This window comes from Anser brachyrhynchus (genome assembly GCF_964034855.1).
Source record: "Anser brachyrhynchus genome assembly, chromosome: 3".
NCBI classification, from domain to species: Eukaryota; Metazoa; Chordata; class Aves; order Anseriformes; family Anatidae; genus Anser; species Anser brachyrhynchus.
In genome coordinates, this window is record NC_137696.1 from 20,993,099 (window position 1) to 21,008,369 (window position 15,271).

The 15,271-nt window shown below is 38.5% G+C and overlaps 1 protein-coding gene across 3 annotated transcripts in view; it reads left to right on the forward strand.

Moving 5' to 3' along the window:
• FSHR (follicle stimulating hormone receptor) overlaps positions 1-15,271 on the forward strand; it is an 84,803-nt gene that overhangs the window by 28,956 nt on the left and 40,576 nt on the right. For all 3 annotated transcript variants that reach the window (XM_080587201.1, XM_080587203.1, XM_080587202.1), the window contains exon 2: positions 4,709-4,780. In XM_080587201.1, coding sequence (XP_080443327.1) covers positions 4,709-4,780 — 72 coding nt within the window. The remainder of the gene's footprint in view (positions 1-4,708; positions 4,781-15,271) is intronic.

Sequence of the window (15,271 nt, forward strand, 5' to 3'; positions counted from 1 at the left end):
TATGCAAAGTTGTATATTTAAGTGTATGCTTATACTGTAATTTTTATATATATAAAGTGTAAGTGGGTTTGCACAACTGTAGCAGCTAACTTTAGTTCCTGTTAGTAAGCTCCCAAAGAATCACTTTCGACAGATGTGTTTAAATCAGGATTTAGAAATCTCTCCAGCACTTTAGGGGTTCTATGCAATGAGCAATGGGCCAGATTTAATTCTAGTTTATACTGCTGTACATAGGTAATAACAGTAGTTATTATACCCATCTTCTATTTCTAGACTTGTAGGATGCAGGATAATCATGTTCACCATTTGGGTTTTGTTTCATTTCGTGTCATTGTTTCTGTTTTCTCGTTATTTTTTAAGTTTTTGGTGGCTCCAACACTGCGGGCCTTGCTAGAATTTCTAGGATGTATTGTAGCATATATAGTGATAACACTAACATTACTGAACTTTGGACTTAATTTTTTTTTTTTTTTTTTGTAATCTGTCCAACGGAAATCAAATCTAACTGTAATGCCTCTAAAGAGAATGCTAGGGTTAAGATCCCTCTTTCCTCCCTCATGGCACAAGGAGTATCATAGCCCTGGCTGCGCAATGCTTGAGCCGCAGCTGGGCACAGGGAGAGGTCTCTTGGCTGCTGAGCACCACTTGGGGTGAGAGGGGTACTTGAAGCTGAGACTCTCATTCCCTGTGTCTGTCCTTCTGCTGTCAGGACAGCAGTGAGAGAGCACAAAGCCTTCCTCCACTCCAGCAAAGCTGCTGTGAGCAGGGGCTCTCTGGCTTTTTGTACATGTGGAGGGCATACAAGACCTGGATGCTTCAGAGTTGAGATGGAGACCTGCATTTAGTTTCCTGGGGACTAGGTCTGCACAGCTCACTGCTTAGGGTACAGATCTTTGGATCACCTAACCTTTGGTCTAACCTTTCTCACACCTTGTGCCAGGCACCTGGCTCTTGGTTTTTAATTTCACATCATGTGCATAACTTTTATGGTTTTCAGTGCTTTCTTTAGTTATTTTTTAGTTATTTAGTTATTTTTATTTAGTTATTTTTTATTTAATAATGCATCTCTCCATTAAGCACCTGTTTTTTAAAGGATGCTTTTGTTTGCTTTGACGTAAAACATGCTTGAAGAAAGGCAGACTGTATTCATTTCTTTGACTTTAAATAATTCCAGTAACAAAACACAAGTAACAAAAACAAGGAAATGCTTATCAATTATTTTCCCCATGCACCACAGCAAGAATTCATACTGAATATCAGTATCTCAAGTAAAGTACAGATTGATTCTTGGAGCCTAATTTGTGAGATTTATTGACAATACAGCATGCCAGTAGTTATAATGGACTCCTATTCATTACACAGTTGATAATTCAACAAGTAGCTGATTTTAATTTTCAGTGTTAGTTATAACATTAAAGCTAACTTTATTAGCCTAACAGGGACATTTAAATACAATTAACCTTAGTTTTTAAAGTGGAATGTGTGACTTCAGCTATTAAACTTCAGTTCTACTTTAGTAGCTCCAGGGCATCAGATATGTACGTCCTGAATTCTGGCACCTTATTAGCACAAGAAGGCAGGCTATCCAACAAAGAAACCCAAGGTTTGATCCTTCTGTGCACTTATGGCTTTATTTCTGCGGGTAACCTCATGTATCAATGAAGCTTCTTTCTTTTAATAAGTTTCAGGATCAGGCTGTAAGTTCTTGTTGTGGTAAAGAATGGCATAGGCCAGTATCTAATTAAAGAATTGCAAACCTCTTGATGATCTACAGAGAGAGGATTCATTTTAGAGTATTGCCATAAAAAAAAAAAAAGTGGCTTTTCAGACTGAGCCCACTTTCTAGGGCTCCAAATTCAGGCATGTGTTTCTACAAAGGAGAGGTTAGAAAAGGTTTCAAAGCAGATCAAAGATTTGCCTGATGGTTCATCTTTGCAGCACTAAGCCTGCTGGGTGTTCTGCACGGATCCAATATCTGAACTCTGAAAGTACAGACTAGCATTACACTAGCCATGTTTTTAGTAGGGCTTTACAAATTGCCTGATCCAGGTTAGGCCTTTTCTGGAAGCTCTTTAATCCTTCTAACATTTGCATAGTGATCTCAATTCTGCAATACTTGTGTGACAGTATTTAGAAGCTTTTTCTGACTTACATTAATAACTGTACAAGAATAATGGAATACCAAATGTGTTATCTTTCAGGACTGAAAATACCATGCATTTCTTAATGCTTAAAAAAAAAAAAAGTATGGGGAAAAATTCACTCCTCATGTAATCCCAGGGGCATCCGTAGAGCTAAATGAGGTGTGCATTGACTTTGTCATTAGTAAGTAAATACTAAGTTGTATTTGGGAATATAAATAAGGAGGTAGATCCTACTAAGATCTACGATCAAAAATATATATATATATGTATATAGAAACCTATCACTGTGTAATTCTATCAGAATAATACCTTTCTGCCTACAATTTTGACTAAAACATGATAGTCTTATATGAAAATTCTAAACTAATCAGCCGAAATAAATAAATAAATAAAAGAGGCTTCTGTAAATAGCCTATGTGAACAAAAAGAAAGAATGTCTCTAGTTTTTTAGGTATTGTGTTTAAATTTGCAGGACTACACAGCAGGTAATACCAGGCTGAGTACCCATTTCTGACCTTCTGCAGATGTTAAATCAAGGCAACACAGACACGGACTGAAAGGAGACTCCAATCAGTCATGCAAAAACAACTCTTCTCTGAGATGATTACAAATAAGTCTAGCAGGCATGCTCACTGGAAAAAAAAATAATAATAATAAAATAGTAATTCAGAAAACATTTCCATTTCCATGGGAAAATAGACCAAGAAACTAAATGATAAATTGATCTCATGTATGTAGCCAACATTATATGATGTTTCATTTATGTTGTCTGCTTGCTGTTTAACACCTGAGAGTTTGAGTATGACTTTTATTTATGACAGTACTTCTCCCTGCAAACTTACTGCAGGGTTTCTCATGCCTCAGCTATGCTTTCTTGACCTGCCATCTAGTCATATGCATATCATGTGAAGCATGTGTTTTGATGAGCAGGTCATGTTTATATATGCAGTGATTTGTACTCACTACCTATGAATGATTAAATGCATGAAAGAAAATAATTACCTAGCTAATACTTTATTTCTCCTAAGTGAAATTACAACTCCTAAGTTATTGCTCCTAAGTGTAGTAGATATCCTACATTTCATTTTTTGAGTAACATCAGAAGTTTTTTAGTCTTCTTTGTTTACTGTGATAAAAGAAGAGTTCAGGTTAACAAAAAGGTTTATACGGTATTTTAAATACTTATTCTTCATAAAGTATCTACAGTTACCTTTAAAAGTGATTAAAATGTTGTCTTGGTTCCTATGTGATAGAGGTGTGTATTCTGAAGTCCCAATTTTATGGCATATTATGAATTAATTAGAAGGGAGACTGTGAGATTAAATTATAAATTATCTGTGCAACAGTTTAGGGCTTATCTTGCATAAGCATGCATGTAGCACCTTACAACATTATGTAAGCAACTCATCCCAGTTCAGCTCCACAGAGCTGTTTCGTCCTGTGCTCGAGTATCTTTCAAAAGAGAGGACAAGATGAAAAAAAAAACAGTTACCTCCCAGCATGCAACACAGCTGTGGTGATCAGCTGTTTGTTTCTTACTGAAGCCAACAGGGTACTTGCGACTCAGTGGTGGATGCTTTTTTCCCACCAGCTCCAGCAGCAGACCAACACAGTGCTGTAATTTTGACCCAGGCAGGCAGCTGGAGATCTATGAAGCCTATGAACTTTATAGCTGTATTTAGACTGTGAAGCCTTCAGGCGGGACACTCCTTGTATCAGTGATATCAGCCTTGTATCAGTCTTGGGGCAGAGTGGCTTGAAAGCTGTGCAGAGGAAAAGGATCTGGTGATGTTGGTCGATGCTCGACTGAACATGAGCTGGCAGCATGCTCAGGTGGCCAAGAAGGCCAACAGCAGTGTAGCCAGCAGGACCAGGGAGGTGATCAGATCATCCCCTTGTACTCTGCTCTGGTGAGGCCGCACCCCGAGTACTGTGTTCAGCTTTGGGCCCCTCACTGCAAGAAGGACATCGAGGCCCTGGAGCTTGTCCAGAGAAGGGCTATGAGGCTGGTGAAGGGCCTGAAACACAAGTCCTGTGAAGAACGGCTGAGGGAACTGGGGTTGTTTAGCCTGGAGAAGAGGAGGCTCAGGGGAGACTTCATTGGTCTCTACAATTACCTGAAAGGAAGGTGTGGGGAGCTGGGGGTCGGCCTCTTCTCACAGGTAACCAGTGATAGGACTAGAGGGAATGGCCTCAAGTTGCACCAGGGGAGGTTTAGATTGGAAATGAGGAGACATTTCTTCTCAGAAAGTAGTCAGGCATTGGAACAGGTTGCCCAGGGAGGTGGTTTAAGAAATGGGTTGACCTGTGGGTGTTTAAGCAAAGGTTGGATGTGGTGCTTAGGGACATGGTTTAGTGGTAGTAAGGGGATGATTGGACCAGATGACCTTGGAGGCCTTTTTCAACCTTTATGATTCAATTTCTGTTCTGTTCTATTCTCTTCTAGGCCTATCCTCTTCTGTCCTAGGCCTCTTCTGTCCTTGGCCTCTTCTATACTGACAAAGGCTGTCATGCAGGCCGGTATTGTGAACAGTGAATAATCACTCCATTTTCTCTATTTTCAGGAGATTTGTCCTTACCAAGATGAGAGTCATTCCAAAAGGAGCTTTTGCAGGACTTCATGACCTAGAGAAAATGTATGTATTGTGTCAATATTTACTAGAAAACCACCATTTTACTTTAAACAACAGTTTCTAGCTGCAGCTCCTTTTACTGCCTGTAAGCAACTCCTGTCTCTGAACTCAACCTAGTTTCATCTTTTTAAATAATAATAATAATAATAATTTCTGTTTTTAGAACATGTTCCAAAACATTGTTGTCATAAATACACTGTTATATCAGCAAGTGGGCAGTCCTTGGTCAAAGGGTTCATTTGGCAGGGAGTGTCATTGCAGTCACACTCAAACAGTTGTGGTGAATGGCTTGATGTCCAGATGGAGACTGGTGTTAAGTGGTGTTGCTCTGAAGTTGGTGTAGGGACTGGCACTGCTTGATATCTTTCTTGGTGACATGGACAGTGGGATTGAGTGTGCCATCAGCAAGTTTGTGGAAAATGCTAAGCTATGTGTTGCAGTCAGCACAATGGGGGGAGGACTTGAGACATGGGCCTACGTGTACATAATGAGGTTCAACAAGGCCAAGTCCAAGGTCTTGCACCTGGGTCAGAGCAATCCCAAACAGGAATAAAGGCTGGACTATGAGTGGATTGAAAGCAGCCCTTAAGAGAAGGACTTGGGTTGATGAAAAACTCAACATGAGCCAGCAATGCATGCTTGCGGCCCAGAAAGCCAACCATATTCTGGGCTGCACCAAAAGAAGCATGACCAGCAGGTCAAGGGAGGCAATTCTTCCCATCTACTCTGCTCTTGTTAGACTGCACCTAGAATACTGTATTCAGCTCTGGGATCCCCAGTGGGGGGGACATGAATCTGAGAAGTGACATGGACTTGTCGGAGTGAGTCCAGAGAAGGGCCACAGGGATGACTGGAGGGCTTGAGCACCTCTCCTATGAAGAAAGGCTGAGGAAACAGAGGTTGTTCCACCTGGAGAAGAGAAGGCTCTGGGGAAAACTTTATAGCAGTCTTTCAGTACATAAGGAGTACCTACAGGAAAGCTGGAGAGGGACTCTTTACTGGGGAGTGTAGTGATAGGACAAGGGGTAATGGCTTTAAACTAAAAGAGGGTAGGTTTAGATTAGATATTAGCAGGAGATTCTTTACTGTGAGGGTGGTGAAGCACTGGAAAAGTTTGCCCAGAGAAGCTGTGGATGCCCCATCCCTGGAAGTGTTCAAGGGGATGGATGGGGTTTTGAGCAACCTGGTCTAGCGAAAGGTGTCCCTGCCAATGCAGGGGGGCTGAAATTAGATGATCTTTAAGGTCCCTTACAACCCAAACCTTTCTGTGATTGTATTAATTAATAAATAAAGTGCCAGAAGGCCGTGGGAAACTGATTAATTTGAGAGTTTTCTAATAGATCACAATAAATCAGTGAAAGATTAGGGAGGAAAGCACTGCTGTTCGTAACAGGTAGGCCAATTCTAATAAATAAATATGACTGTACTGTTCATGTTTAGGGCCAGCTAGGAGGGTGTGAGAAGTTCCTTGCAGATGATAATTCTGAAAAACTTAGCACATAAAGAGAGCAAGCATCTAATTTTAGTGATAAGCCTGAAGATATAATTATGAGCACTCTTGATGAACGGATGTGTCAGGTACCCATTAGTCTATTATGGATGTATTGCAGCCCTCCACAACTAGCGTGATCATATGTTTTCTAATATTCCTTAACTACAGAAAATCTATGGGTTAACTGGTGCTAGCACCTGAAAAGATAACAGTCACCATCAAATCTGAACTATTGCAGGGCATGTATGTTTTTTTCTAAATTATTTCATCTGTAACCAACTCACATTTTGTTTAGAAATGTATCCAGTATTTGCTCTCACTGGAGAGAATCGCAAAGATGCTGTTTGTCCAAGAAGGGTCTGAGGAGGAGTAGGGAAATACACTTTTATATTATACCGTTTCAGTCTCTCTGTGTAGGGACAAAACTGGAAAGGAATCAATTGCCAACATTTCTTTGCTTCAGCTTCTCCTTTTTCCCCTCATACTCTTGCATAAGTAAAGGATATAGCAGAAGATGGGCACACCAGAAGAGATGACAAATAAAGGAAATGTATTAAATGTATTTTGAACCTAGAAAAGTATAGATGGATGAAGAACAAGCAGTGAACATGCTAGGGGGATTCAAGAGTTGTTGGTCAATATCAAGTTGAACCACAGTAAATGCTTATTTTTCTTGACAAGAAAAGAAAAAAGGTCTTATTTTCTGTGGTCAGGAATTGCCTGTTAGGGGTAAGATCAGCACTGTGTCACCAGTTTTTTGGCACTTGTTTCTCCGCATTCATGCTGGATTCCTTTAAGTCTAGTTCTTATGGAAAACCATTCAGCTCTCTGGGCAATGTAGTGGGCTGCAAAGTGCATTGCTCCCATTATCTTTAATTACTCAGAAACCATATGTCAGATATGTATGAAGTTAATGATCACATTGAATGCGATGTCTCTAAGTGGTGATTTATTGTTGACCAAAGAAAAATACATATGGAAGTAAGCTAAATTTGAAAATATATCTATGTGCTATTATTACCTGGAAGAGAAATGGGGACAGGCAGTTTGTAGCAAAATATCCTTGAAAATAAAAATGTGATAAATATGTAAATGAGACCAATCAACATCAACAAAGAATACAGTATTTGCAAATGGTGTGGCAAACAGATAAAATTTGAAAATGATCACAAATCCAAAATCTAACCCATAAAACATTTATCAGAAATATTCATGATAATGTAGGGCAAAAAAAAAGTGTGCAATCAAATGATATATTTGCATATAAAAAACAGTCTTTGTATGAAAGCCTCTTTTTTTTCTTGCAAGATTATGCACAAAAAGGAAGTTTAAAGCAAACTGCAGTTTATTTAAGGAACAGAGCTATTAATAATGTGATATCTCCATGTGGTAAAATGTAGATAGCCTGATGTATACAAATGAGATACTTCAATGTACTGCACGTAAGTGTTCGCATAGAACTAAATAGATTAAAAATTAGGAGAGGGACAATATATTCCGATTGTGTTACTGATGAAAAGCAGTAGCTTATAAAAACCCAAAAGATCTGTGCATGTTTTCATCAGTTATCATCTCTGGTTCATTTCCAACAGTGTTTCTGAGAATGGGGTAGGTTTTAAGGTTCACAAGTTGCAGGGAATGGTCATCTTTGCAATCATCCATAGGCGACGAGCTAGTTAAATACAAGTCAGAGATGAGTCCTCCGTAAGAATCTTAACTCTTTTGTGTTTATATTCAAAGCAAATGAAGGCTTTTAAATACAGTCACCAAAAATGTCTAGTTTTCAAAGAAAAATCATTCAATAACATTTTTCATTGTTCCTGCTTTCTTTATGCATTTAAGTTTCATCCTATACATCCAAACAACTGAAAACCTTGAACAAATGTTTTTTGCCACAAAATGTTGAATATTTCCAGTCAGGTGCTTTCAGTCAAACTCCAGTCATGGTACCCATAGAAGATCTTGTTTGTTTTCCATTTCTACTGTCCAAGGAATCTCCAATATGGACACTAACTCCTTATGGAAAAAAATAGTGTGACCTCAAAATGTCAGCATGGAGAACCTGATCTGCCCTCCCTGTGAAGCTCCAGTTTTAGTTACAGATCAAATTCTTGGTTTTCATCATATGCCAAATACAGATATTGGGGGAAGAAGAAAATTGTCACTGGAAAACTTCTACCATTTTGTGATTTTTAAAAGAATGAGAGCCCATTTGAAGCAATTCCAGCTTGTTTTTTTCTTCTTGCCCGTCTAAATTCCTTCAGATACTGAAAAAATATGAAGTGTCCATTCTGCAGACTGTCACATGGACAAATATTGTCCAGGAAAAAGATCTTCTTTTGTTATATAAAATGTTCTAAGTTATGAAATATATCGGCAGGTTGTAATTATAAGAGATTTCTCTTAGTAATGGTGTAACTTAAGATTTCTTATTGAAAACTATTTCAGAAACCCACACGTCTGAGGAGCAGCCTAACCAGCTTATTGCTATTAGCTCTGCGACTTCTACACAGTTCTGAGTTCAAGTTGATTTAACAAATAGTTGTTCAGGGAAGCAGCTTTGTTATTCTCATTGCAAGTTTAGTTTTCTGCTGAGAAGTCTTGGCTAAGACTAAGCTGGACCATGGCAGCTTTTCTAGACTCCTGCTCAACCAACTTATTTACACTACCAGAACTGATTAATTCTCCAGTTACTAAAATAAAAAGCAACGTCAGGCAGGCACATAACTGGCAAAATCAATTCAGCATACTCTGCAGCTGCTATGTCATCTTCAACCTGCACTGAAAGTGCTTAACTTGGAGGAGAGAAAGCCTGAAGCAATATTGAAATCTCATTTTTTTCTCTTGCTAAGTTTCCTACAGATTCTACGATGTAGCAAATTTTTGAATGTTGATTTAACAATGCGTGACTCAGGCGTCATATTTATAAGGGAGTTTGGTCTGATCCTCAGTGGCTGAACTAATGATGGGGAGAATTAGGATATATTATTATTACTCTAGGGAAAGGTGAATGCCTCGGTCCCACCTGGAAAAATCAATTGTCAGAAATGCCTGCTGCTAAGTGTGAGCTTTTATTTCAAGTCTTGGGCTGAGCGTGGTAGAGCAAAGAGAAGAGGGATGGTACTAGTAAACCTTAGCCAAAGAAGCTAGGGAACAATTGCAGCTCCAAGTCGTCATGTGGATGATAGAAGCAGTCTGAGGATGCTGGTCTCTCTTGGCTGTTGAAATACCCCTGTAATGATTTTTGGAGGACACACCAAGTCTGACTTAGGACTTTGTCATATTCCTGGTCTGTGTCATTGAGGAAAGATACTCAGTGTAGCCATCTTTCTCTGAACAGTGATATTGTAGTGAAGAGATAGTATTGCCTTACCCTGTACAAGCCAAATAGCCTTTACTTTTGTATTCTGAAGCACAATCCCCTTGAAAATTTGTTGTCAGTTATTTCTTCTTTTGAAAGGTTTAAGCTAAAAAATAGTGCTTTACTTCATCATTTGCTATCAAATCTAATTTGTGTCCAACGCAAGGAAATTCAACCATGTGGATGAAAAAATTATGAACTACAAGACATCACAGAGAAACACGTTTATTGACCTTACTTTGTAGTTTGCATTAATGGGAGAAGTGGTTTTCTTTTACCTTTCTGGCAACAGCATATTTTATGAATGCGAGCCATACTGTGACCATCAGATCTTGATGAGCTAGATCCTTTATGAGAGCTCTGAAAATCCTGGGAAGTATTAAAACTTTTAGAGTTGAGGGAATCTGCCAGAGTTGACAGTCCTGGAAACTGAAGTCTTCTGTCCATGGAAGACAGAGAGTATGTAAGCACTAGCTATCTATAGCATCCACATGAATTTGTAGAGAAAATATCTCCGGATCATATATTTATTTCATCACTCAGTGCATTCAAGATTTTATAGTTTGTTTTTTTTTTTTTTTGTTTGGTTTTGGTTTTGCTGGGACTGTTGACCCAGTGATGGTTCATTTGAACAGATTCTGCTGGTCTGGTGTGACCTAGATACATGGGCACCAGCTTATTTCATCTATGACAACCAACCTGATATGATGCCAAAATCTTTCCCATTTGCTCCATAGGCTAAAAGGCAGGTCATACATTCCTTTTCAAAATGAGTTATCATATAATGTCCAAACCAAAGTCAAGTACTTGAGAACTGTGAAGATTCCTCAGGAGAATAATTTGAGACATGTTGCTACAGTTGCTAAATCAAGGTATAACTTGCTTCCCATGAATAGAGAAGGAACAAAGTTCTTCGTTTGATTGTAAAAGTGTTATCAGGAGACTCTGGCATAGTGGAAAGTATCACTGACTATAAGTCTTTGCTTTATTTAGCAAATTTAAGCAACCTGGCAAATTGGTGGACTCACAGTCCAGGCCTTCTTCAATAGTAGCCTTCAGAACTACCTGGGATAGCAAATGGCTAAGGGATCACCGCCTCTGCTCCTGAAATTGGTTTCAGTCAGGCCAGCATGGTTCTATAACACTTGGCAGCACATAGCTCAGAAAGAGGTGAAAGAAGGGATTGGGAGGCAGAAATTTTGTGATCACTTAAGGATGAGCAGTTTGTCTTCTGGTCAAAAGAAAGCTCGTGAGCACACTGCAGTTTCTCCATTTTTTCTTGCACAGTGTATTGCGTTGAGCCTCATTCATTATGTGAGAGGTAGTGATTAAATACAATTATTAAAATTCTTTTGAGAAAATGGATAGGATTCAATGTAGCCAAGACATTTGGAACTTGGTTCTAGTCAGGAGCTCGTTTCCATCTTTTGTTGTATCCGTTGGAAAAATCTATTGCCCCCCCACACACAGCCCCAAGAAACAAAAAATGAATTTGCAGGAGCTGCTGTGATATGCAAATTAAATAGTGCATGTTTACAAAAATACTTATTCCTAAGGTGAAAGGGGGACACAGTGCAATTTGAGTATCAAAATATGTACTGAATCAGTAAGGATCATACTTTGGTAATAAATACTCCAGGGTATATTCTCAAAGTGTAACTCCGTGGATATTGAATTCTAGTCTATACTATAGGAAGTTATGTGTAACATTCTGCATCTTAGGGGCATGTCATGAAAATAAGTATGCTACTGAATTCTTTTAAATGAGTCTAAATATGCATTTTCTGTTAGGGAACGGGGAACTACAGTTCAAAAATACTAAAGCCAGTAATCAGCAGAAGCAAAGAAATTCAAAGTTCAGGCTGACATCCCAAAGAATAAATCTTTCATTGGGGCCACTTTTATGATATGGGGTTTTGCCCTCCCTCTCCATGGTCTAATCCTGTGTGAACCAACAGCATCTACAGGCTGCCCAGCATCACACACTGGTATGAGGGCAGTGATAAATCACATGAATTTTCCAGGTTCCTGCAGGTGAACTTGCAAGTCTCAGAAGCCTCTGACACAGTTGACTATCCAAATTTAACATTGATTGGTGATTTTGAACTATCTCTTGTCTGTATTGGAGTGTTTGCTTGTAGTTCAGGCCTCTGGTTCAGCAGAAAAAAAATCATGTAAAGAAGCTTATCCTGCACTGTATGCATTCCTTAGCTCAACAGTGTCCAGGGTTTCAGTCTTCATTTCCCCATTGCTGTGCTCTGCCCTTTGAAATGGGTTCCCATAAATGGGGTTTGATGGGGAGCAGCCATGCAAGCTTCTCCCAGGGCACCTGCAACATATATATCATCAGTGGAGGAGCTGGGAAAAGCGCTGCCTTTGTTGCTGTTTCTCAGCAAGGCACTGAGTGGCTTAGACACATTTCCTTCTAGAATGAATGCTGTTACTTCAAATGACTATTCTCCAGCCTTTGCAAATATCATCTGTGGACAGCAAATTTTAGTGTTTGGTATGAAAACATATGAGGCCTGTTACGTCCTTAATTAAATTTATTTTCTGAAAGTAGAAGCTGTGCCTTTTGTTCTAAATACACTAAGTAATGAACCAAGACCATTTTTTTATATTCTAGTCTATAAATGTTTTGCTGCATCCTTGCCTAGCATTCTGCTTTTCCTTGCCAAAGCTTATCAGTGGAAGAGATCTTACATGCTGTAATTGTTGTCACCCCTTGCACAGTTACAAAAAAGTGAAGTAGACATTTAATATCCATGTCAGTGACTCACTGCTGATGTCAAAGAGCAGAGATTTTAATTACAGCTTTGTAATACTTCAGTAAATGCATAACCTGATCTCAATCTTTTGATAATGCTTTGGTGGAACAAAATCACAAATAAAATTAAAGTACTTAAAAGAAGAAGCTAGAAAATGTAAAATCAGTTCATAGTGTCCATATAAGAATTTTCTAACTTTCCAATTTAAAATGTCCCTTAGAATCATACTAATATGATTAGTGTATGATTTTAATTTAAGTATGTTAGAGTGCAAAAACCAGAGTATTCTTTCTGTGTGGTTTGGTATCTTGATGCTTGCTGATACAAAGAATTTCCATGGTAAAATCTGGGGAAGGAAATGTAAAGGAGTTGCAAGAGGATTATTATAAAAGGGCTTCTGACTACCAAAAAAAAAAAAAACACAACCACTACCACCAAAAAACAAACAATGCAATTCTGAGAAAACTCAAACACATGCATTCAGAATCACAGAGGTTTCACTTCACTTGGCTGTTCAGATCACACATGTAGCAACTCCACCTCCTCTGCCTGACAGACTTGCTGGTGGGGGTCTATGGTTCAGTATGCACCACAGTACTGTTTTGTTGGGACTCTGTGGGAATTTGGGTGATGGTATATCCCAAGAGGCATAGTAGTGCCATATCCCTCCAGGTATATCCAGCCTCTGGGTTTGCTTTAAAAAGTACTGCTACTGAATAAATAATAATAACAATAAGTAAATAAATAAAAAGTATGCATTTTTAAGAAAGGTAGGGTTTTTTCATTATCAAAGTTTTTTATTATTTTTTCTATTAATCTTATTTCTGTGTGTTCCTAACTTCAACAGTGAGTGCAAAAGGTGTGACCTAGATGACACTATGCCTGACTTATTTTAGATGGGATTTTATTCAGTATTTATTGTTACCATTACTAAATGTTTTTTGTTAGAAAGAGGAAAGTTGGCACCGGATTAGAAATGGTAATTCAATTTGAGGATGACTTCAGAAACATCTTCCCGTATTAATTTTATCTAGATTTTCCATTTGTTTTAGAAATAATGCTAGTGGAATTGGCATGTTGCAATGAAGAATTGCTTCCCATTGCTCTACAAATGCTGATACAAACCTCAACATTTATAGAAAACAAATATTGAGATGAAGTCAAGGCATTTATTTTCTAAGCAGGAGATGTTGATTCTCTGACAACACTATATTGCACAGCCTTTATTTCTATTATACCAAATGATTGATGTGGATTTAATCATTAGTTTGATGGCTGTTTTGCTCAGTGGAGAGGCAGTTGAGCATTTCATCATTATTAGTGAGCTGCATTTTGATTTTTCTATAAGACGCTGCTAGCCTCAATTCATCCCAGGTGGAAATCCAGAGTTTCATTGTGCCCATTGTTTGCTTTGTGACCAAGCCAAGAACAATTTGCATACAAAATACAGTGAATATTTGTGTTGATTTTTTAAGCAGGAATGTGTTTTTGATGAAGATCTCCATATACGTGCTTAATTCTTTAAAAAATAAGGAATAATAAAGAGTGGTACCATTTGTGAGTAAACTAAACATGGAAGAATATGTATATATGTATATACACACATGCATACCTGTATATATGTTTATATATAGTAGTCTGGAAATGATTTCAATTGTTAGGATTTATAATGGAAGAAAGAAACCAAGCCAGAAAATATTTTGAATGTTTAAGGGAGCCAACACAGCAGATGGAAATTACAAACAAATGTGAGAGAAATGCAGAATATTGAAAAGCTATTGGTGTCTGTGCGTTTTTCAATGCAGTCAGCAGAGAATTAGGAGCTGGGGACAGTAGCAGGCTGGTGTTTTTCCCCTGTCAGAACCTTGTCCCTGAGATCTGCTAACATCAGTTACTGAAGGAGGACATTCAAGAGAACATTACTGTAACAATTATGGAATATTTTCTCCAGATGGAGAATACATTTTGTCCATCTCCTGGGGTGCTTTCTACTCTGAGGAGGAGAAATACATGTAATAAATGATAAGGAATAGCTGTCCAGTGTGGATGCTCAGCATAAACTCCTTGAATGGTCTCTCTATGTTGCCTTTGTGCTGTGAAGTTTCACCACTAAAACAGGCAATAATGCAGAATTTCACCTGTGAACTAAAGTAAAATAGTCTTTGTTATTTGGAAGCATGATTTAGTTCTGTCTTGTTTGTCTATTCAAGAGCACAAAGATTTGCATCTTTATGTGGAAATGTTTATCCTTTCTATGAAGTGAAGATGCTCATTAGACGTGTCAGATTCTTTTGTCAGTCATCATTTATTTTGAATGAGATTTTATGGTTATGTTTTTCAGCTTTGTCTTCCATAACTTTAAGACTTCCTGTGCTAGATTCTTAAGATTTTGGCTTGTCTCACCTGCTCTATTTGATTGGACAAGCGGGATACAGTGGAATGGATTTGGTTATTTATGACTTCTGTTCCCAATTAGATGATGCTCCTTAGGAAAAGTGACAGTGGCAGACCTCCCTGAAGGAAGTGGGATTGGGTGTTCCGTTTGCAGGCGAATGAGCATGTTCAAAGGGGAGCAGCTTTGAGGTACTACAAGTAGCAGGAATTTTGCAAGCAGAGGTGGAAATGTGCCACTTAGAGACTGCACTGGGGAACAGTCTCCAGTGATGAACAGGTTTTCAAGGAGGTCTGAGCAGAACTTACTGCCACTTGGAATAAGTCATTGAGGAACTCTAAAGCTTCTCCAAAAGCTCTGGAAGTAAGCGGAGGGAGATGTTTAAACACTTTTAAGTTCTCTTCCACCTAGCCTCAATTTCCTTTGAGGTGTTTCTGCTTTATAGTTAATTATCCTTGTTTATATTTTAATAAAAACTGTC